Source organism: Nomascus leucogenys, chromosome 15, assembly GCF_006542625.1.
Source record: "Nomascus leucogenys isolate Asia chromosome 15, Asia_NLE_v1, whole genome shotgun sequence".
In the NCBI taxonomy this organism is placed as follows: Eukaryota; Metazoa; Chordata; class Mammalia; order Primates; family Hylobatidae; genus Nomascus; species Nomascus leucogenys.
The window spans coordinates 11,756,272-11,780,125 of record NC_044395.1 but is presented as its reverse complement, the minus strand read 5'-3'; the positions used below and the strand labels follow the sequence as shown (position 1 = coordinate 11,780,125).

The 23,854-nt window shown below is 46.1% G+C and overlaps 1 protein-coding gene across 2 annotated transcripts in view; it reads right to left on the bottom strand.

Annotated features, from left to right (window-relative positions):
• Window positions 1-23,854, bottom strand: part of CLMP (CXADR like membrane protein) — a 116,339-nt gene that overhangs the window by 5,562 nt on the left and 86,923 nt on the right. The window contains exons 3-6 of one of the 2 annotated variants that reach the window (XM_003253305.4): window positions 17,044-17,201; window positions 3,858-4,059; window positions 3,030-3,197; window positions 2,435-2,557 (exon numbers count right to left, since the gene is read on the bottom strand). In XM_003253305.4, the coding sequence (XP_003253353.1) occupies window positions 2,435-2,557; window positions 3,030-3,197; window positions 3,858-4,059; window positions 17,044-17,201 (651 nt within the window). Of the gene's footprint in view, window positions 1-2,434; window positions 2,558-3,029; window positions 3,198-3,857; window positions 4,060-17,043; window positions 17,522-23,854 lie in introns of those variants that run through there. The other variant, XM_030828734.1, reaches the window with a different exon arrangement.

Genomic DNA, 23,854 nt, shown 5'->3' with positions numbered 1-23,854 from the left:
GTATTTTTAGTAGAAATGGGATTTCTCTATGTTGGTCAGGCTGGTTGCAAACGCCCGACCTCAGGTGATCCACCCGACTCAGCCTTCCAAAGTCCTGGGATTGCAGGCGTGAGCCACTGCACCGACCTCCAGGTCTTTATATCTATCTTCCTGAATAGTACTGCATTACCCTCTCTTATTGTATGACCAACCCTCTTGATATATTTGCAGTTGTAGTTACTGAATCACAGACTTCGCCAGCCAGTGGCCAGGGTTATTTTTGGTTTTTTTTTTTTTTTTTTTTTTTTTTTTGAGATGGAGTCTTGCTCTGTCCCCCAGACTGGAGTGCAGTGACGCGATCTCAGCTCACTGCAAGCTCCGCCTCCAGGGTTCATGCCATTCTCCTGCCTCAGCCTCCCTAGTAGCTGGGACTACAGGCGCCCGCCACCAGGCCTGGCTATTTTTTTTTTTTTTGTATTTTTAGTAGAGACGGGGTTTCACCATGCACTCCAGCCTGGGTGACAGAGTGAGACTCTGTCTCAAAAAGAAAACAGGTTGGGGGTTAGGAAAATGTTAAAAGTGGTCCAAAGAGCATTTGAGAAATTAGAGACAATTTAACAAAGATGTTATGGAGACAATTTAACAAAGATTAATATCCATGCCCTGCCTCCTTTTATCTTTCAACTTGGTTTATCCTGTCTTTTTTCAAGACTCAATCTCTAGATGATAAGCCTGGCATACTATTTATTGCACCAAATAAATTTTAACACTGCAAACATGGCTTGCGGATATAGGATTTGGTTCAAAAGTCTGAAGTTACTAAATTGATTAAGGAGAAATAATAATAATAGTTAATGTTATTGAACACCCACTGTATGTCAAGCCCTGTTCCTAGGCAGTTGTAAGTAAATGTGTTCATTTACTAACTTTTCAGAAAAACTCTAAGAGGCCAGGTGCCATTGCGCATGTCTGTAATCCCAGAACTCTGGGAGGTGAGGAAGGGTGGATCTCCCAAGTCCAGGAGTTCGAGACCAGCCTGGCCAATGTGGCAAAACCCTGTCTCTACAAAAATACAAAAATTAGCCAGGTGTGGTGGCATGTACTTGTAATTCCAGCTACTCAGGAGGCTGAGGCAGGAGAGTCGCTTGAACCCGGGAGGCAGAGCCTGCAGTGAGCCAAGATTGCACCACTGCACTCCAGCCTGGGCGACAGAGCAAGACCAGAAAAAAAAAAAAAGGAAAAAAAGAAAAACTCTATGAGATAGTTAACTGTTATTCTCCTTTATAGATTGGGAAATATGCCTAAGGTACTACAGAGTTAGTGGTAGCCGTGATTGAAATCCAGGCAGTTATCTGACTCCACAGCTGATGCTCTTAGTCGCCTACTACTGTCTCTCATCTGTACTTGAAGTAAATTGAATTCTTGATTATAACACGTGTACACATGTGTATGTGCACGAGCACATGCACATACGCACTCACAAACACTCCGTGGAGGGGAGAAATCTCATCTACTTGCCTAGAATGGTAGGTGGCATGTAACTAGCTGCATGGTTTTGTTTGTTTTTGTTTTTAGGCATGGTGTTTATTTAGTACTCTCCTGCATATAGTGAATTTCTTTAGGGGGCTGGCTAATTCACATGTTTGTAAATACAGAGTCAACCGGTGTTTTTTTGGTTTTTTTTGGTTGGAGTCTCGCCCTGTTGTCCAGGCTGGAGTGCAATGGCACCATCTTGGCTCACTGCAACCTCCGCGTCTCAGGCTAAAGTGATTCTCCTGCCTCAGCCTCCTGAGTAGCTGGGATTACAGGCACGCATCAGCACACCTGGCTAATTTTTTGTATCTTTTAGTAGAGATGGGGTTTCACCATGTTGGCCAGGCTGGTCTTGAACTCCTGACCTCGTGATCTGCCTGCCTCGGCCTCCCAAAGTGCTGGGATTACAGGTGTGAGCCGCCACGCAGGGCTGATTTGTTGTTGTTGTTGTTGTTGTTGTTGTTGTTTTGAGAGGGAGTCTCAGTCCGTCACCCAGACTGGAGTGCAGTGGCGTGATCTTGGCTCACTGCAACCTCCGCCTCCCAGGTTCAGGAGATTTTCCTGCCTCAGCCTCCTGAGTAGCTGAGATTACAGGCGCCCACCACCACACCCAGCTAATTTTTGTATTTTAGTAGAAACGGGGTTTCACCGTGTTAGCCAGGCTGGTCTCGAACTCCTGACCTCAACCGATCTGCCCACCTGGGCCTCCCAAAGTGCTGGGATTATAGGTGTGAGCCACTGTGCCTGGCCAGTCAATTGTTGAGTGGTCTTTGCAACTACTGAATTTATTTTGGTGATAGCCATATCCTTCTGGAGATAAAGATTTTGACCTTAACCTTACTCATGATTAGAATGTCTTAACATTGATCTACAATGCAAAAACAAACAAAACAATGAAACTAAAACCTCTTTCGATGCTTACACTGTACAGTTACTCGCACCACACAGCTTTCCTTCCCCGCTTCGTTGCCTGCTGTGCACTGGTAGAGTCCAGAGTAGGACATGGTAAGATTCTGCAGCAGAACTCGCCCAGGGTGGTTGTAGTCTGCACAAGCAGAAAGAATGACTGTAAATCCCTTTAGTGATGGTATCTATATTTATTGTTTACTTTATTGTATCACTGACCTGAGATTCTGTAATGCTATTTGATAAGAATGAAATGATAGAAAAGATATCCTTTGGGAACATGAGAAGAAAGGTAAACATTTTTTTTAAGTTGTAGCACATCCTCAAAAGATACAAAAGATTGTGAACATTTAAGGGATACTAAACATAATATTTAGATACAGTGGATTTATGTAGTACATTTCTTCCAATCTCTTTTACTACTTTTACATGTCATTTGAGGAAAGGAAAGACAGATTTTCTGTTCTAGTTAATAGATTTTAAAAATGGAAGTTCAGGAGGTTCAGCAGGGTATTTCAGGTCACATAGTGAGTTGCTGACAAAGCTGATTTAGAGCTCGTGGATAGAGGACTATTTTGTTGGCTCAGTAGATTGGTAGGAAGATGACTTACCAATCCTAGATTTGGGAGGCAGACGTTCATCCTCTCCCTCTTTCTCTCGGATTCGCTGCCAGTAATACACAATGGGCTCTGTGCCAGAGGATGATTCACACTGCAAAGTCAGGTCACTTCCTTCTGTCAGCTCTCCTTCCAACTCACACTTGGGCTTGGATGGTCTCACTGGCAACAGCAACAACAAGCAAAAGTGTAGTGATTCAAAGATCCCCAAACACCAGATTCAATGGAAAAATTATGTCCTATTGAGTTGCTTCTCCAGCCATCCGTTCTGGTCAACTTTTGAGTGGGGATTCAACTAGCCTTGCTTTACACTACCCCCAGAAAAACATCCACCTCCATCCCCTAAGCACACATATCCCCAACTCCAGTGGTGCTGTTTTAATTTTTGGGGCAGAGGCTGCCTCATTACTTCTCAAAGAAGACATTATTATTGGACATTTTAGGAAAGTTGAGCATGGTTTTACTGATACAGAAGTGTATTAATTTGGAAGCAATTAAGTAGAACTTAGTAGCTCTTGCTGTCAAAAAACAAGTGAATTTGAATCATATCTGAGAGACTTAAATATGAAGATCCCACTTAAATATTAGAGAATATGTTTTGTAATGGACAACTGTGGAAAATTGCTCTTATATTTTCATTTTTTATTGTGGCTATAATACAGAAGATACACATTTCTTTCCAGGGAACTGGACGAGGTGATCTCTGAATGTATAATACAAAGTACTGAACATGATGTTTTGTACCACTGTGATGCATATGGCCATCCCTCTTAGATACCTTAGAAATAAGCTGTAGACATTCACTTTGGCATCCTATCTTACCTAAGACTTTTAAGATGACATGGCTCCACACGTAGCGCCCTGAATTCTTAACCTTACAGGTGTACCGGCCCTCATCACTGGGCTTTAGAGGTTCAATCTGCAAGGAGGCGTCTCCTGCCAGGAAATTGGAAGCAAAGGCCACTCGGCCCTTCTGTTCCTCAGTCAAGTTATTGTAGACATGACGACTGGAGTAAGTGATCACCTGTGGGATAGACCAAGGCAGAGTCAAGTAGTGTAACTCTCAGCCTGCCTTTCCTGATGGTATGAAGACGAGGAAAGGGAGTACTCCCAGTGGCACAAAGTAGTCAAGCCTGGGGCTAAGAGTCCAAGAGACCTCTGTTCTAAATAAAAGTTAAAAGTACAGTACACTTGCGCCTAGGCCTTGCCTCTCCTTCCAAAAATAATAACACTTCATATTTGTGTAGCATTTTTAGTTATAAAGTATTATTAAATGCTCAGAACCACCCCATCTTACAGGTAAGGAATTTGAAGTTTGAGTTACATACTGAAGTTCACACAGCTAAGTCAAGGAAAGGAGGAAAATGTACAAGTGTAGAGTTATGCATATATTAAGCATAAACTTGGAAAAGAAACCTCGGGACCCCTCGTGAAGCCAAAGGGAAGGTCGAGCTTGGAACTATGTCTGGCAAACCTGCCTCACATTCTTTTTTTTTTTTTTTTAAGTATTTGAGAGACTTCTATGAGACAGGACTGTTTACTTGATTTTATTTATTTATTTATTTATTTTTGAGACAGTCTCGCTCTGTCGCCCAGGCTGGAGTGCAGTGGTGCAATCTTGGCTCACTGTAACCTCCACTTCCCGGGTTCAAGTAGTTCTCCTGCCTCAGCCTCCTGAGTAGCTGGGATTACAGGTGTACACCACCATGCCCGGCTAACTTTTGTATTATTGGTAGAGACGGTTTCGCCATGTTGGCCAGGCTGGTCTTGAACTCCTGACCTCAGGTGATCCACCCTCCTTGGCCTCCCAAAGTGCTGAGATTACAGGCATGAGCCACCACGCCTGGCCTGCCTTCCATTCTATTCCTGAGTAAGAAATAAGATAGCTACAAAGATGAAAAAAAAAAAAGCTTACAGTACTCCTGCACAATTTGCCCACAAGGAGACTGCTTGTGGAGAAAGGACAGACAGAACTCACGATTATCCCTTTGCACACATTAGATAAATGCATATCTGATTGCTTCCTTTGCCCTATTTCACTAAGCCGGACTAATTTTGTTTGTTTGTTTGTTTGTTTTTTTGAGACGGAGTCTCACTCTTGTCGCCCAGTCTGGAGTACAATGGTGCGATCCTGGCTCACTGCAACCTCTGCCTCCTGGGTTCAAGCAATTCTTCTGCCTCAGTCTCCTGAGTAGCTGGGATTACAGATGCATGCCACCACGCCTTACTCATTTTTGTATTTTTAGTAGAGCTGGGCTTTCACGCATGTTGGCCAGGCTGGTCTTGAACTCCCGACCTCAGATGATCTGCCTGCCTCAGCCTCCCAAAGTGCTGAGATTACAGGCGTGAGCCACTGCGCCTGGCCCTAATTTTTTATTTTAGTAGAGATGGGGTTTCACCATTCTGGCCAGGCTGGTCTCAAAGTCCTGACCTCAGGTGATCCACCCTCCTCGGCTTCCCAAAGTGCTGGGATTACAGGTGTGAGCCACCGCGCCTGGCAAATCTCTTCTTTGGTTCAAGTGATTTATAATCAAGTGAGATTAACAAGGAAAGACATACAAACAGAAAAAAAGAAACGATTTATTTGAAATAGTATCAAGGAGAGTGTCCCAGAAAAGTTAGTGGCATTTGAGCTAGGCTTTGAGAGGCAAGGAGAAAAGGCCTGGAGGGAGCATTCCAGATACACAAAAGGGCACTAAAAAGGGCATGCAAGCATATGGGCATCTCCCAGGCACATTTCAGCTGCAGCTGTTCCAAATTGTTTCACTCAAGCCCTCAACCCTGCCCTCGATCACGTGATGCTCCGCAGCTCCTCAGATCCTTTACTGAGAAGGTTCTCTCAGTCAGATAAAACCTATGAACTCTGACCCAGAAAAAACTCCTATTATTTTGCAGATAATTCCATGGGGTTCCTAGCACTCAAGGGAAAGCCCTCTGTGTTAGGCACAGACGGGGAAGAGCTAGGATCACAGCCCTTCTCCTGGATGTAGTACTTGTTTGTTCTAAATGTTTGTGGGGGCCAGATGCATGGTGGCTCACGCCTGTAATCCAAGCACTTTGGCAGACCAAGGCTGGTGGTTTGCTTGAGCCCAAGAGGTTCAGGCTATAGTGAGCCGAGACTGCACCACTGCACTCCAGCCTGGATGATAGAGTGAGACCCTGTCTCAACAAATAAAATTTTAAAAAAGAAAAAAAAATGTAACTGGGTGCGGTGGCTCACACCTGTAATCCCAACATTTTGGGACACCAAGGCGGGCAGATCACTCGAGGTCAGGAGTTGGAGACCAGCCTGGCCAACATGGTGAAACCCCATCTCTACTAAAAAATACAAAAATTAGGTGGCCTGGCACGGTGGCTCACGCCTGTAATCCCAGTCCTTTGGGAGGCTGAGATGGGCAGATCACCTGAGGTCGGGAGTTCGAGACCAGCCTGACCAGCACGATGAAACCCTATCTCTACTAAAAATACAAAATTAGCCGGGCATGGTGGTGCATGCCTATAATCCCAGCTACTCGGGAGGCTGAGAAGCAGGAGAATTGCTTGAACCCGGGAGGCAGAGGTTGTGGTGAGCCGAGATAGTGGCATTGCACAGCAGCCTGGGCAACAAGAGCGAAACTCCATCTCAACAAAAAAAAAAAAAAAAAAAAGGAAAGAATTAGGTGTAGTGGTATGTGCCTGTAATCCCAGCTACTCAGGAGGCTGAGACAGCAGAATCACTTGAACCTTGGAGGCAGAGATTGCAGTGAGTGGAGATTATGCCACTGCACTCCAGCCTGGGCAACATAAGACTGTCTCAAAAAAATAAAATGAAATAAATAAATATTTGTGGCTGGGTGCGGTGGCTCACGCCTGTAATCCCAGTACTTTGGGAGGCCGAGGCGGCTGGATCACGAGGTCAAGAGATCGAGACCATCCTGGCCAACATGGTGAAACCCTGTCTCTACTAAAAATACAAAAATTAGCTGGGTGTGGTGGCACATGCCTGTAGTCCCAGCTACTAAAGAGGCTGAGGCAGAAGAATCGTGGGAACCCAGGAGGCAGAGGTTCCCGTGAGCCGAGATCACGCCACTGCACTCTAGCCTAGGGACAGAGTGAGACTCTGTCTCAAAACAAGACAAAACAAAACAAAAAAATGTTTATAGGGTGTTGTTGGCCCCACATTCTGTTGTACTCCATAGGAAGGGTAGGTTTTGTTTCTTTTTTTTTTTTCTTTGAGACGGAGTTTCACTCTTTTTGCCCAGGCTGGGGTGCAATGGCGTGATCTTGGCTCACCACAACCTCCACCTCCCGGGTTCAAGTGATTCTCCTGCCTCAGCCTCCCGAGCAGCTGGGATTACAGGCATGTGCCACCACGCCTGGCTAATTTTGTATTTTTAGTAGAGATGGGGTTTCTCCATGTTGGTCAGGCTGGTCTCGAACTCCTGACTTCAGGTAATCTGCCCGCCTGGGCCTCCCAAAGTTCTGGGATTACAGGTGTGAGCCACCATGCCCAGCTGGAAGGGTAGGTTTCTTGGCAGGTGGTAGAGCTGCCTTAGTAATGCAAAATTGCTGGGATAGGTGGAAAAGAAGGAAATGTGTTCACAACAGGAAAAAACTGGAAGCTCTAGAGTTTGTCTCCATTCAAAGACTGAAAGTAAGGGGGCCTTACACCTGGAGATAAGGCAGGTAAGCTTGGAACACTTAATAGGTGCTCTATTAATGTTTCTCTTTCTTTCTGATTTGTCCATATTTCCCCCAGATGCATAATCACCTACAATGAAGTCAGTTTGTACTTTCTAGGAGAATGAAGAGAGGCAAAACCTAGAAGACAGTGAAGCACTGGGTAGTTTTTAGGAACTTTGGGGTTTTGTGGGCTTTGAGAGGTGGGTGACCTTTTTGGCCTGAGGGCTTTGGAATTTCTTTCTGGTTTATTTTATTTATTTATTTTTGAGATGGAGTTTCACTCTTGTTGCCCAGGCTGGAGTGCAGTGGCGTAATCTCCACTCATTGCAACCTCCACCTCCTGGGTTCAAGCGATTCTCCTGTCTCAGCGTCCCAAGTAGCTGGGATTACAGGCATGCACCACCACACCAGCTAATTTTGTATTTTTAGTAGAGACGGGGTTTTACCATGTTGATCAGGCTCGTCTCGAACTCCTGACCTCAGGTGATCCACCCGCCTCAGCTTCCCAAAGTGCTGGGATTCCAGGCGTGAGCCATCGCGCCCAGCTGCTTGTTTATTTTAGTATTTGGGTTAGCATCCAGAGATGCCTTTGTCTTGAAATGTATATTTGAGTTTGAAGAATCTTAGTAGCCGTGGTCCAAAGTAGAATCAGGCTGCTTTGGACTGCTAGAAGAACAGTACAGCAAGCACTTTCAAACTATTTTCAACAGACTCACATTAAGAAATACATTTTTCTGGCCCGGGGCTCATGCCTGTAATCCCAGCACTTTGGGAGGCCAAGGCAGGCAGATCACTTGAGGCCAGGAGTTCCAGACCAGCCTGGCCAACATGGTGAAACCCTGTCTCTACTAAAATTACAAAAATTAGCCAGGCATGGTGGCGCACGCCTGTAGTCCAGCTACTCAGGTGGCTGAGGCAGGAGAACTGCTTGAGCCCAGGAGACAAAGTTTGCAGTGAGCCAAGATCATGCCACTGCACTTCAGTCAGAAAAAAAGAAACACATTTTTCTTCATGACACAGCGTACACATATATAACTGAAACAAGTTTCATGAGTATATGTGCAGTATGCTCTGATATTGTCTAGTCTATGTTAAAAGAAAACAAAATGACCGGGCACAGTGGCTCACGCCTGTAATCCCAGCACTTTGGGAGGCTGAGGCGGGCGGATCACAAGGTCAGGAGATCAAGACCATCCTGGCTAACACGGTGAAACCCCGTCTCTACTAAAAATACAAAAAATTAGCCAAAAAATTAGCCGGGCATGGTGGCGGGCGCCTGTAGTCCCAGCTACTCGGGAGGCTGAGGCAGGAGAATGGTGTGAACCCAGGAGGCGGAGCTTGCAGTGAGCCGAGATCACGCCACTGCACTACAGCCTGGGTGACAGAGCGAGACTCCATCTCAAAAAAAAAAAAAGAAAAAGAGAAGAAAACAAGGCTGGGCACAGTGGCTTACGCCTGTAATCCCAGCATTTTGGGAGGCCAAGGTGGGCAGATCACCTGAGGTCAGGAGTTCGAGACCAGCTTGACCAACATGGAGAAACCCGTCTCTATTAAAAATACAAAATTAGCCAGGCATGGTGGTGCATGCCTGTAATCCCAGCTACTCGGGAGGCTTAGGCAGGAGAACCCAGGAGGCGGAGGTTGCAGTGATCCAAGATGGCGCCATTGCACTCCAGCCTGGGCAACAAGAGCGAAACTCTGTCTCAAAAAAAAAACAAAACAAACAAAATTTCTTATCATTTAGGATCCACTAACTGATTGTGATACAGATTTTGAAAAAACGCTAGGCCGGGCAGGGTGGCTTATGCCTGTAATCTCAGCACTTTGGGAGGCCAAGGCGGGTGGATCACGAGGTCAGGAGATCGAGACCAGCCTGGCCAACATTGTGTAACCCCCGTCTCTACTAAAAAAAAAAAAAAAAGTTAGCTGCGCCTGTACTCCCAGGTACTCAGGAGGTGGAGGTTGCGGTGAGCCGAGATTGTGTCACTGCACTCCAGCCTGGCAACAGAGCGAGACTCCGTCTCAAAAAAAAAAAAGAAAAAACACTGTGCCAGGCCGCAGTGATTGGGATTGCTGGCTGGGAAGTCAAATGATCTCCAAACGGAAGCCTCTCCACTGACAGCTGTGTGCCTGGCTCTCATCACTTATCCTTTCTAAGCCTTAAGATCCTGAACTATAAAAGGGGGCTGTGTTACTTCATAGGATTTTTGTGGGAATGAGATAGTAAGCACTCAAGTAGTAGCATTATCATTTTTATTAGCCTGGTTCTGGGTTCAGGAAGGCCCCTAAGGTTTTAAAAATTGTTCGGCCCAATACCCAAAGAATACTAATCATTCTGTTCCCGGAAAGAGCTGGGTCCGGTTGCATTTTCTCATGGCCCAATAACGAGAAGCAGACAAACTAGGAAAGAAGGGAATTTATCACTGTAACCGGATACAGGGAGAAGGTTGGAGATAATTCCACCAGACCAACTCAAAAGTGTACAATTTTCTTAGTGCTTATAAAGGTTGGGGTTATGTGCCTATGTGCAGTATAGCATTTGCCTAAGTCTATAGGTAACTAATTTTGTTTCAACTAGAAGGTCAGCGGCCAAAAAAATGCTTGCTAAGTCTGATTAAGCTGTTAGGGTCCCAGTTTCTTCAAGGCCTATCTACTGTGGTACTGGAGTGATTCATTCATTCATTCTTTCTGTTTTTTTTTGAGACAGAGGTTCATTCTGTCACCCAGGCTGGAGTGCAGTGCCACAATCTTGGCTCACTGCAACCTTTGCCTCCTGCGTTCAAGCGATTCTCATACCTCAGCCTCCCGTGTAGCTAGGACTACAGGCGCATGCCAGCACGTCCATCTAATTTTTGTAGTTTTAGTAGAGACGGGGTTTCGCCAGGTTGGCCAGGCTGGTCTCAAACCCCTGACCTTAAGTGACCTGCCCACCTCAGTCTCCCAAAGTGCTGGGATTACAGGCGTGAGCCACCGTGCCCATCTAGAGTGATTATTCCTATCTTATCTCATTTACAGCTTGGTCTGAAGAGCTGCCTTAGACTTTCCAATAAATCTATTCGAACAACTGCCTTTGTTACCTTGATTCGTCTCAGATTTCGACAACCCAAGACGGGTCCTGGCACTAGGAAATTGAGACTGTCTCCGTTATTTTGACTTGCTCCAGGATAGGGAGAAGCCTATGCATGTCTCCTACTGACCATGTGTTTATATTTCAAGCTTTGATGTCTGGGCACCGATTTCCCTAGGTTTAATTATTTGCTCAGTGTTAAGGCAGTGCTGTGGAAATTTGTCCGTGTAACTGGAGTGCTGTGCAGGCCTGTCTGTGTGACTGTCATGCAGGCCCATCTGTTTGATTGTTAGGGAGAAATGGCCTGCCACAATTCCACACATTTGTATAGCAAAACTCCCCTGGCTGAAAATCTGTTTCCCATCACCTGTGCACACTGATGAAGGCTTGGCCTTCTGAATGTTACACCTATGCCCGTGCAGTCTGGACCATACCTCATTTTTGACTCCTGCCCTCACATCTCTGAATCTTGTTGTCCCCAAACCTGATGTTTCTTGACTCTGAATAGTGTCTTCTGATAGATCTCAGCTTTGATTATGCAGTTTTTTCTTTCTGAAATGCCTTTTCCTCTTCTATTTTTGCCTCAACAACACCTATATAAGGCCTCAAGGTCAAGCTCAAGGACCACTTTCTGTATATAGTTTTCTCGACTCCCCAGTTAGGATGGTGACTCCCTGCTTCAACCTGTGGTGTTTGGGGCATACTGCTACCATAGTGCACAGTACATTCAGGTGGGTCTGACTCCATCTGCTTTTCCTCACTTTCCCTAAAATCTTGTCTACACACACACACACACACACACAAAGACACACACTTTTTTTTTTTTTTTTTTTGAGATGGAGCCTAGCTCTGTCGCCCAGGTTGGAGTGCAGTGGCGCAATCTTGGCTCACTACAACCTCCACCTCCCGGGTTCAAGCGATTCTTCTGCCTCAGCCTCTCGAGTAGCTGGGACTACAGGCACATACCACCATGCAGGGCTAATTTTTGTATTTTTAGTAGAGACTGGGTTTCACCATGTTGGCCAGGCTGGTCTTGAACTCTTGACCTTGTGATCCACCCGCCTTGGCCTCCCAAAGTGCTGGGATTACAGGCGTGAGCCACTGTGCCTGGCCACATTTTTTTTTTTTCCTTTTTTTCCTTTTTTGCCCAGGCTGGAGTACAGTGACGTGATCTCAGATCTCAGCTCCCTGCAACCTTCGCCTCCTGGGTTCAAGTGATTCTTCTGCCTCAGCCTCCCAAGTAGCTGGAACTACATGTGTGTGCCACCATGCCTGGCTAATTTTTTTGTATTTTTAGTAGGGATGGGGTTTCACCATATTGGTCAAGCTGCTCTCGAGCTCCTGACCTCGTGATCTGCCCACCTCGGCCTCCCAAAGTGCTGAGATTACAGGTGTGAGCCACTGTGCCCGGCCTGACACACACTTTTTTTTTTTTTTTTTGAGATGTTGTCTCATGCTGTCGCCCAGGCTGGAGTGCAGTGGTGTGATCTCTGCTCACTGCAACCTCCTCATCCTGGGTTCAAGCGATTCTCCTGCCTCAGCCTCCTGAGTAGCTGGGACTACAGGCAACTGCCATCACTCCTGGCTAATTTTTGTATTTTTAGTAGAGACGGGGTTTCACCGTGTTGGTCAGGTTGGTCTCGAACTCCTGACCTTGTGATCCGCCAGCCTCATCCTCCCAAAGTGCTGAAATTACAGGTGTGAACCACCACGCCCGGCCATCACACACCTATTTTTAAGAGACAGATCTCACTGTGTTGCCCAGGCCGAGACTGTTTCAATATTTAATGAAGAAAAAAGGGATAACATACAGGCAAGCATCTGACATCTTTGGAAAGGTGAAATTATACAATTGCAAGATAGTCTTTTTTGCGGGGTGAGTATGGAGCTCACTCTGTCACCCAAGCTGGAGGGCAGTGGTGCGATCTCGGCTCACTGTGACCTCTGCCTCACAGGTTCAAGCAATTCTCCTGCCTGTCTCCCAAGTAGCTGGGATTACAGGTGCCTACCACCATGCCTGGCTAATTTTTTTGTGTTTTTAGTCGAGACAGGGTTTCACCATGTTGGCCAGGCCAGTTTCGAACTCTTGACCTCAAATGATCTGCCCATCTCGGCCTCTCAAAGTGCAGGATTACAGGTGTGAGCCACTGCACCCGGCCTATTTTGTTTTTTATCCTAAGAAATGTAGTGTTGAGACTAAGCAGTTCATCAGGGTGTGATGGGAGAAAAATGAGCATCAATTTAGTCCTTTTGCAAACAAATAGAAAAATTAAAAATATGAATTTCAGTGGTTTGGGGCTGTTTGTATTATGTCATTCCTGGTGGACCTGGAACACTTTGTTAGGACTTGTATAGAACAAATGGAGCAGCTCAACTTTCTGGCAGTCATTCTGCTGTGCCATCGCCTGCAGAGCAATCGTAAAACTGCTCTGAATGGAGATGGATGCAGATCTCTCTAGATGTTTTAGATCAGGATTTTTTCTGCCATTTGGTGTTTTCTCGGAGAAGAAGCCTACATAGCACATATTACACTTTCACATTATTTATGAAGGTAATACAGCTAGGGGTTCTCAGACCAGGCACTGAGGTCAGGGTGCCTAATTTGTTTTTTGTTCATTTGTTTTGAGATGGTTTCCTTCTGTTACCCAGGCTGGAGTGCAGTGGCACCATCTCTGCTCACTGCAGCCTCGACTTCCCATGCTCCAGCCATTCTCCCACCTTAGCCTCATAAGTGGCTGAGATTATAGGCCTGCGCCACCATGCCCAGCTAATTTTTGTAATTTTAGTAGAGGTGGGGTTTCACCATGTTGCCCAGGCTGGTCTTGAACTCCTGAGCTCAAGTGGAACTCCCTCCTGGGCCTCCCAAAGTGCTGGGATTACAGGCATGAGCCACTGTGCCCGCCCGGCCCAGCCCAGGGTGCCTAATTTGAAAATGCAAATTAGGTGACCTTGGGCAATTTGTTCACTACGTTTGTGTGTTTTCACACATGTGGGCATACCTCAGCTCCTTATTTGTAAAATGGGCCCATTAATCCTAGTTATGAGTATTACATTAACAAATTTTAAAAATTGTTTTAGAAATGGGGGTTCTCACTCTGTTGCTCAGGCCATCTGGAACTCCTGGTCTCAAGTAGTCCTCCCACCTTAGCCTCCCGAGTAGCTGGGACTACAGGCACAAGCTACTGCAACTGGCACATATTAAATTACATGAGATAATACATGCTAAACAGATTTGCACCTGGCATATTTATTGGTTTCTTTGTTCCTACCTTTCTACCTACCCCTCCCCCTCCTTTCTTAAAAAAAATTATTTAAGAGATAGAGTCTCACTGTGTCACCCAGGCTGGTCTCAAACTCCTGGGTTCAAGCAATCCACCCACCTCAGCCTCCTGAGTAGCTGAGATTGCAGACACTAGCCACTGTGCCAGGTTCTTTGTAAAAAATTAAATGTCTTTTCACTATAACCTCTAAGAAGGCAAGGACTATGAGGTCTTCTTCACTATTGTATCCTGGAACCTAGCATGGCATACAGTAAGTGCTAAATAAATTTGTGTAATCTGAATGATTGAATAAATGGACATCCTTGCTTCACAGTATCAACTAAAGACAAGTAGGGAATTGTGACTGCTTAAAGACATATCAAGGGCTTTTTGAAATCAATAATTAACATCCTAGTCCTTATATTCACTTGGCTATATAACCAAGCAAGTCCTTTTTTCTTTAATTCAAATGAAAATATTTGGGTGAAAGTTAGATGTGTGAAACTGTTAATGAGAAAATTATCCAGTGAAACTTTTTTTTTTGAGACAGTCTTGCTCTATTGCCCAGGCTGGAGTGCAATGGCTCGATCTCAGCTCCAAGCTATTCTCCTGCCTCAGCCTCCCGAGTAGCTGGGATTACGGGCAGATGCCACCAGGCTTGGCTTATATTTTTGTATTTTTAGTAGAGACAGAGTTTCACCATGTTGCCCAGCCTGGTCTTGAACTCCTAACCTCAGGTTATCCACCCACCTCGGCCTCCCAAAGTGCTGGGATTACAGGCGTGAGCCACTGCACCTGGCCGAAACTTGTTAAAGATACTAAAACAGACAATTCAAGAGGGGCCACGGTAATAGGTATGAAGACCACTGTGCGTCAGAGATTGGGCTTGACTGATTCCAGCAAGGACAAGGGGAGTTTACAACCAAGGAGCAGGGTGGGGGTCATGAAATTACTGAGAGGGAACATCAGGGCTGAGGGGGTTTCTGGTTGAACCTGCTTGATAGGATTATTATTGTAGGCAGGACAGGGTGATAAGATACCAAGAGTGGAGCATTTTCACTAACCTGACTTAGCAGCATTCTTGCTCAAAATGTATTCTACGAGGGCAGAAAGGGAAGTCCAAGATTAGCTCTAGTCAGAAAGACCTCAGGAACCTGCCTCAAGTGTGATCAAAGAAGAGAATCTATCAGAGTCATTCTTGGATTTTTATTACAGGAACAGGGGCTGTAATAAACATGAACATCACTTCATTCAGAACTGACAGTATCAAATCTAGGCTGACCAAGAAGCTGTTAAAATAAACACACTCAAGGGTCGGGCACAGTGGCTCACGCCTGTAATCCCAGCACTTTGGGAGGCTGAGGCAGGCGGAACACCTGAGGTCAGGAGTTCGAGACCAGCATGGCGACACTCTATCTCTACTAAAAAAACAAAAATTAGCTGGGCGTGGTGGTGGATGCCTGTAATCCCAGCTACTCCAGAGGCTGAGGCGCTAGAATCACTTGAACCCAGGAGGCGAGGTGGCAGTGAGCTGAGATGGCGCCACAGCACTCCAGCCTGGGCGACAGAGTGAGACTTCATCTCAAACAACAATAACAAAAATTAGCCGGGCGTAGTGGTGCACGTCTGTAATCCCAGCTGCTCAGGAGGCTGAAGTGGGAGAATTGCTTGAACCCTGTGAGTAGAGGTTGCAGTGAGCTAAGATCGAGCCATTGCACTCCAGCCTGGACAACAGAGTGAGACTCTGTCTCAAAATAAAAAAATAAATCAATAAACCTACTCAGGTTAAAGTGACCTCGCTCTACAGAGAACAGATAGTATCTTAGGATGTTGCTGTATGAGAACAAAATGACAAGCAATATCAATATAATGAGGTGATGTAGACAGCTATTTAAGCAAGTTAAGCTACAACAGTGATCCTGAAATCTGTTTTCAGTGAAAATCTTAGCTCTTCCCAACATAAACCATGTTATAAAATTAGTGGTATAGACAGAGAAGAGGAAAGGACAACTTTTTTCTTTCTTTTGCTTTTGTTTTGTTTTTGTTTTTTTAGAGACAGTGTCTGGCTCTGTTGCCCAGGCTGGTGTACAGTGGTGTGATCTCAGCTCACTGCAGCCTTGACCTCCTGGGCTCAAGCGATCCTTCTGCACTCAGGCAATCCTTCTGCACTCAAGCGATCCTCCTTCTTCGGGCCTCCTGAGAAGCTGGGACTATGGGCATGTGTCATCACATCTGGCTAGTTAAAAAAATTTTTTTGGTACAGAGGGAGTCTCACTTTGTTGCCCAGGCTGGTCTTGAACTCCTGGGCTCAAGCAGTTCACCCCACTCAGGCTCCCAAAGTGTTGGGATTACAGATGTGAGTCACTGCACCCGGCCTGACAACTTCTTATTTATTTAGAGACAGGGTCTTGATATGTTGCCCAGGCTCAAGTACAGTGGCTATTCACAGGTGTGATCATAGCTCACTGCAGCCTTGCACTCCTGGGCTCAAGTGATCCTCCCACCTCAGCCTCCCAAGTGGCTGACACTCCAGGTATGTGCCACCACATCTGGCTAATTTTTCTTTCTTTCTTTTTTTTTGAGATGGAGTCTTGCCGTGTCACCCAGGCTGGAGTACAGTGGCATGATCTCAGCTCACTGCAACCTCCGCCTCCTGGGTTTAAGTGATTCTCCTGCCTCAGCCTCCCAAGTAGCTGGGATTACAGGCATAGGCCACCACACCTGGCTATTATTAGTAGAGACAAGGTTTCACCATGTTGGCCAGGCTGGTCTCGAACTCCTGACCTCAGGTGATCCACCTGCCTTGGCCTCCCAAAATGCTGAGATTATAGGTGTGAGCCACCGCACCCAGAAATACTCTTTCTTCTCTATAGTTTTGTATCTAAAGTCTTTCAAGTAAAAGCCAGATGAAAAAGGAATTCCAGCTCTTTCAGAGCCAACAAGAAAGACTGGAAGACTGAAGAAAGGCAAATGCAGGAGGACAAGAAGGAGGAGGGACTCCAGCCAGGTGTCTACTTACCACTTTTTGGTTCCCTTCATTATCGGTGAGCAGCCATTCAATATCCAGAGTGTCTTTTTCTGGAAGCCCCAGTTGATGGTGGCAGGGCAAAGTGACCTTTTCCTCTGCCACTCTCCTGATCTCAGTGTGAGTCCCCAAGGTTCCAACATAGTAGGAAACTGGAAGAAGAAAATCTTTAATGAGTAACGCAGAGACTGGATGGCAATGTGTGGGGAACAAATATGACAACAAAGAATTATGGGATGTTCCCGTGGGCAAGGGCATGTCGAGGGGTTTCCAGAGTCCCAGACCAGGAGTACTAGAAGTCTGGCCTCACACTGGCTCCTCCGTTAACTGAATTCATCACGTCTTCTTTAACCACCCCAAATTACATCCTACTAGTGCCTGTCTTTCTTACCTTACTTGGTCTTTATGAACAATGAAATTGCTCATGTTAACTTTTTTTTTTTGAGATGGAGTTTCACTCTTGTCGCCCAGGCTGGAGTGCAATAGCACGATCTCGGCTCACTGCAACCTCTGCCTCCTGAGTTCAAGTGATTCTCCTGCCTTAGCCTCCCGAGTAGCTGGAATTACAGGCTCTTGCCACCACACCCAGCTAATTTTTGTATTTTTAGTAGAGACAGGGTTTCACTATGTTGGCCAGGCTGGTCTCGAGCTCCTAACTTCAGGTGATCCACCCACCTTGGCCTCCCAAAGTGCTGGGATTATAAGCATGAGCCACCGTGCTCGGCCTGTTTGTTTGTTTGTTTGTTTGTTTGTTTTTAGAGAGATTGGGTGTCTCTCTGTTGCCCAGGCTGGAGTGCAGTGGCGCAATCATGGCTTATTGCACCCTCGACCTCACCAATTCAAGCGATCCTCCCACCTCAGCCTCCAGAGAAGCTGAGACTATAGGCACATGCCACCATGCTGGCTAATTTTTTTTTTTTTTTTTTTTTTTGAGATGGAGTCTCGCTCTGTCATCCAGGCTGGAGTGCAGTGGCGCAATCTCGGCTCACTGCAACCTCCTCCCCCCAGGTTCAAGCGATTCTCCTGCCTCAGCCTCCCAAGTAGCTGGGATTACAGGCGTGCTGTAATTTTTGTACTTTTTAGTAGAGACGGGGTTTCACCATCTTGGCCAGGCTAGTCTTGAACTCTTGACCTCACGATCCACCCTCCTCAGCCTCCCAAAGTGCTGGGATTACAGGCGTGAGCCACCACATCTGGCCATGCCAGCTAATTTTTTGTAGAGATGGGGTCTTGCTCTGTTATTATGCCAGCTCCCAGGTTACTTCTGGGCTGAAGCGATTCTCCAACCTTGGTCTCACAAAGTGCTGGAATTGCAGGCATGAGCCACCATGCCTGGAAACAACTGTGTTTTTTGATCTTTCTGTCTTCTATTAGCAGAGGCTTCCGAGAAGATGATACTCATGGAAACTGCACTAAGTTGCCCAGAAACTCATGTTCTTAAGTTATAGAGTCATAGCCTTTTGAAGCTGGAGAAAACCTTAGAGATGAACCTTCTTACTTTCTTTAAGTCTAGTAACAGTTGTTGCTGACCAGTAGCATGTATTTAGAAGGATGAAAAGACAATTACACAGTGTAGTATAAACGGAAATTATTCATGATCAAAGGGCTATGCAAATTTAGAGGAGAGAAATTATAGGCAATTAATTATAGGGTTCAGGAAAAGCTGAAATCCTTCCAGGTTGTGTAAATATTAGAAACAGAGTATGTAAATCATCTTGTATAGTGTTTAGCACTGAGTGGCTCTGAATAAAAGGCAATTTATTTTATTATGGAGAAGGTGACATTTGATATGGAGCTTGGAAAATGGAATTCATGTGGATAGAATAGAGGAGGAGGAAAGGTGTTAAGATGTTGGGGGAGATGACGGGGTCAAAGGCACAGGATGGGAGTGGCGGTGGGGGCAGATATTCAGTGAATGGTAATAGTTCAGCTTGGCTGGTGTGAAGAAGAAATGTGGAAAAATAAAACAAATTATGCTGGAAAAGTGAAGCAGTTGATGGGCTAAAAGTCCTTTCTTGCCGCAGTGAGCACAGTGACATGATCTCTTGCTTAAGGGAGATAATTTAGGAGTTGTGTGTTGAATGCATAGGAAAAAGGGAACTATTGAGACATACATTTGTGAAAATGCTATTAAATTTTTCCAAGTAAGAGATATTGCCCTAGGATAGTGGTGAAGGTAGTAAAAAACAGATGATGGATTTGCGAGGTAATGTGAATAGTCAAAACTACGGAATACAGCAACTGACTGGATCTAAGAGGAGAAACAAAAAGGATTCAAAAGCAAAGATTGGGCCGGGCACGGTGGCTCACGCCTGTAATCCCAGCACTTTGGGAGGCCAAGAAGGGCAGATCACCTGAGGTCAGGAGTTTGAGACCAGCCTGGCCAACCATGGCCAACATGGTGAAACCCCATCTCTACTAAAAATACAACATTTAGCTGGGCCTGTGTGTGGGTGCCTGTAATGCCAGCTACTCCAGAGACTGAGGCTGGAGAATTGCTTGAACCCAGGAGGCAGAGGTTGCAGTGAGCCGAGATCGCACCATTGCACTCCAGCCTGGGTGACAGAGCGAGACTCCCTCTCAGAAAAAAAAAGCAAGGATTGTTTTCAAGCTTGCATGACTGGTAGGATGGTGATCGCAGTAGCAGTGATGGGGAAGCCAGGAGTACGATGTATTTTATTTGGGGGTGAGCTGGGGAGGATAGGCACTGAGTTTAGATTCAAGTCCATTGTGATGCAGGCATCTGTCCAACAGGCATCCCTGTGTTCTTTCCCCAACCACGGCGCCTCCCTTTCCACTGCTGATGCTCACACAGCTCCGCAAATAGTGTCCACCCTCAGTTGTTGTGTTAGAGGAAGTCACAGCCCTGCTTTGCTTTACTTCTTCATTTTTTGTTTCTCTTGTGCCTCTAAATGAAGCTCTTGGAAATACTTCTGTTCCATCCGTTATGCCTGGGCTAAACTGTCTCAGGTCCCTTAATTTCTCTGCTTATTCCCAAAAACACTTTTTTTCCTCCCACTGAGACAGGAAGTCAGGGGTTGGCATCCTCCCCAAAACAGGCTTCAATACCAGGTCACGGGCTGGGTTCCAGGTTGCTCCTTAGAGCCTTCCTAGAGACAGGTTACTACCCTCCTCCCCCACCGCCTGCCCCCTGGCCCCCAACCTCTCTGTGAGTGCAGAAATACCTTGGGGAACAAGTGGGCTCTTACAAGGAGTTCTGCCTCCCTCAGAGACACATATTCTTGTATCCTCCCAAGTTCTATCTTCCATTCTCTGTAGTTTCCTGTCAGATGGTTTCAAAATATGAAACAGCCTTTTTCTTTTCTTTTGAGATGGAGTCTCACTCTGTCACCCAGGCTGGAGTGCAGTGGCATCTCAGCTCACTGCAACCTCTGCCTCCCAGGTTCAAGGGATTGTCCTGTCTCAGTCTCTGGAGTAGCTGGGATTATAGGCGTGTGCCACACTGGCTGATTTTTTTGTATTTTTAGTAGAGACGGGGCTTCACCATGTTAGCCAGGCTGGTCTCGAACTTCTGACCTCAGGTGATCGCCTGCCTAGGCCTCCCAAAGTGCTGGGATTACAGGCGTGAGCGACCAAATCCAGCCTCCCTGTTTATTTTCTAATTCTCTATTTCCCTGTTTATTTACCAAAATTGATTAGCGGCCAATCTGTGGGAAGGAAAGGGGCTTCCGGTATTCTTGCTTTCAGGGAAATGAGATGAGGAAGAATGGAGCAGGGGAGATTGTGCTTCATTCTACAGCAAGGCTGCTTGGGCTGAGACTGCAGGGGAGGAGCCCTCAGAGGCATCTGAAACGGCCTTTGCAAGTGTTATATCAGTGGGAAAATTATAACAGTAAGCTAAACTAACCCGCCCTGAATCTTCCCTTTCCCTTAATTATTCCTGGGCTATTGGGCCAAGCTAACTTTGGAAGACATTTAGGTTATAGTTTAAATGATAATAGGCCTTGCCCAAAACTCAACCGATTTTGCAAAGCTAATGGGAGGCCATCAGGCTGGGAAGGAGAGGAGACTAAATCCTGGTAAAGCGCAGGCCTAAGCCATTGTCAGCCATTACTCCAGAGGTTATAAGATATGCAACTTCCAGGCCAGGTGCGGTGGCTCATGCCTGTAATCCCAGCACTTTGGGAGGCCAAGGTGGGTGGATTGCTTGAATCCAGGAGTTTTGAGACCAGCCTGGGCAACATGGCCAAACCGTATCTCCACTAAAAATGCAAAAATTAGCCAGGCGTGGCAGCCCAGCCTGTAGTCCCAGCTACTTGGGAGGCTGAGGTGGGAGGATCACCTGAGCTTGGAAAGTCGAGGCTGTTGTGAGCCATGATTGCACCACTGCACTCCAGCATGGGTGACAGAGTAAGACCCTGTCTCTAAAAAAGAAATATATATATGCAAATTCCCTAGTTATTCCTACAAATAACACTATTGTAGAACCTAAGATTGGCCCTTTGAGCTATCTTTCCAGGTTTTTTTTTTTTTTTTTTTTTTTTTAGATGGAGTGTCTCTCTGTCACCAGGCTGGAGAGTGCAGTGGCACAATATCTTGGCTCAGTGCAACCTCTGACTCCCTGGTTCAAGTGATTCTCCTGCCTCAGCCTCCTGAGTAGCTGGGGCTACAGGCATGTGCCACCACTCCCAGCTAATTTTTGTATTTTTAGTAGAGACAGGGTTTCACCATGTTGGCCAAGATGGTCTCGATCTCCTGACCTCGTGATCCGCCCACCTCGGCCTCCCAGAGTGGTGGGATTACAGGCGAGAGCCACCGTGCCCAGCCAGGTTTTTTTTTTTTTTTTTTTTGAGATAGTCTTGCTCTGTCACCCAGGCTGGAGTGCAGTGGCGTGATCTCTCACTGCAACCTCCGCCTCCCAGGTTCCAGTGATTCTCCTGCCTCAGCCTCCCAAGTAGCACTTTTTTTTTTTTTTTGTATTTTTAGTAGAGACAGGATTTCACCATGTTGGTCAGGCTGGTCTCGAACTCTTGGCCTCAAGTGATCCACCCGCCTCAGCCTCCCAAAGTGCTGGGATTACAGGTGTGAGCTACCACATCCAGCCTCCTCCTGCCCAATTTTATGTGGCTTCCAGGATGTCTGGTTCTCCCATTATCCTGTAAGCTCCTTGAGATCAAGTACCATTCATTGCTGCCTTCTCCTACTACTCAGCCCAGGGTCGCACACTGCAGGTGTTCAATTAATATTTGTTGAATTTATTTGAGTGTAACCCACATGTTCATTTTTACCAATGAGCAAACTAAGACCCAGGGGTAAAAGAGACAGCCCAAGGTCCTACAGCTCATTTAGCGGCAGAAATAACCCATATAATAACCCATCCTCCCAGAATTACTATAAAGCAGCTTTAGAATAGCTGGGAAATTGTTTGCACTGTACTAAGCTAAGCTTTGTTAAGAAGGAACTTTGTAAGAAGGAGCTCTGGCTTAACCCTGATCACTTTCCACCGGACACAAAAATGCTCAAATGAAACCAGTGCCCTACATTCCAGGCAGAGCTAAAGAACCCAACACCAATTTAGTGCATACAATAGATACTTAAACATTCAATAACGAATGCCAAGAGCCAGCTATGAAAGTTGCCAATTTAAGCCACTAGAGGGAATCAAAGGCTCAGATTCGGCTGATGTCCCAAAAAAACCGGAACATTGTGGTGGGTGGTGTGCTTTGACAGTCAGCCAAGTCCTATTTATACCATATCCAGAATTAAATACAGCAGTGCAGGGAGGACCCCCTCTGTGAATACAAATGGCTTTATCAAGGCAGGGAGCCACGAGATCAGGGCGCATACACTTCTAGTCTTCCTTGAACTTCAGTTCGTTAGACTCCAGGAGGCCACTGAGATTTCTACAGATTTCTAAGGTCCTTCTCCTTCTGTCCTTTTTTTCTTTCTTTCTTTTTTTTTTTTACATTAAAGCTTTTACATTTTTTTTTACATTGCTCAAAGGATCTTCTGTACTTTTTTTTTTTCTTTTTTAAACCCACCTAAGCAGAGAGGGGCCTGGGTTCTGTCTCTCTTTTTTTTTGAGACAGAGTCTCACTCTGTTGCCCAGGCTAGGGTGCAGTCACGCAATCTCGGCTCACTGCAACCTCTGCCTCCCAGGTTCAAGTGAAGTTTGTGCCTCAGCCTCCTGAGTAGCGGGGATTACAGGCGTGCACCACCATGCCTGGCTAATTTTTGTATTTTTAGTAGAGACGGGATTTCACTGTGTTGGCCAGGCTGGTTTCAAACTCCTGACCTCAGCTGATCAGCCCACCTCGGCCTCCCAAAGTGCTGGGATTACAGGCCTGAGCCACCATGCCTGGCTTTTTTTTTTTTTTTTTTTTTTTTTTTTTTTATTCAGATTCTCCCTCTGTAGCCCAGGCTGGAGTGCAGTGCTGCGATCTCGGGTTCATGAGTAACTGGGATTACAGGGTTGCACCACCCACTGAGCTATTTTTTTTAGTAGAGATGGGGTTTCTCCATGTTGACCAGGCTGGTCTCAAACTCCTGGCCTCAAGTGATCTGCCCGCCTCAGCCTCCCAAAGTCTAGGATTACAGGCATGAGCCACCGCACCCAGTCCTGGGTTCTATTTTTTTTTTTTCCCCAGCCAGAGTCTCACCCTGTCGCTCAGGCTGGAGTGCAGTGGCGTCATCTCAGCTCACTGTAACCTCCGCCTCCCAGGTTCAAACGATTCTCCTGCCTCAGCCTTTCAAGTAGCTGGGATTACAGGCAGGCACCACCATGCTCAGCTAATTTTTTGTATCTTTAGTAGAGACGGGGTTTCACCATGTTGGCCAGGCTGGT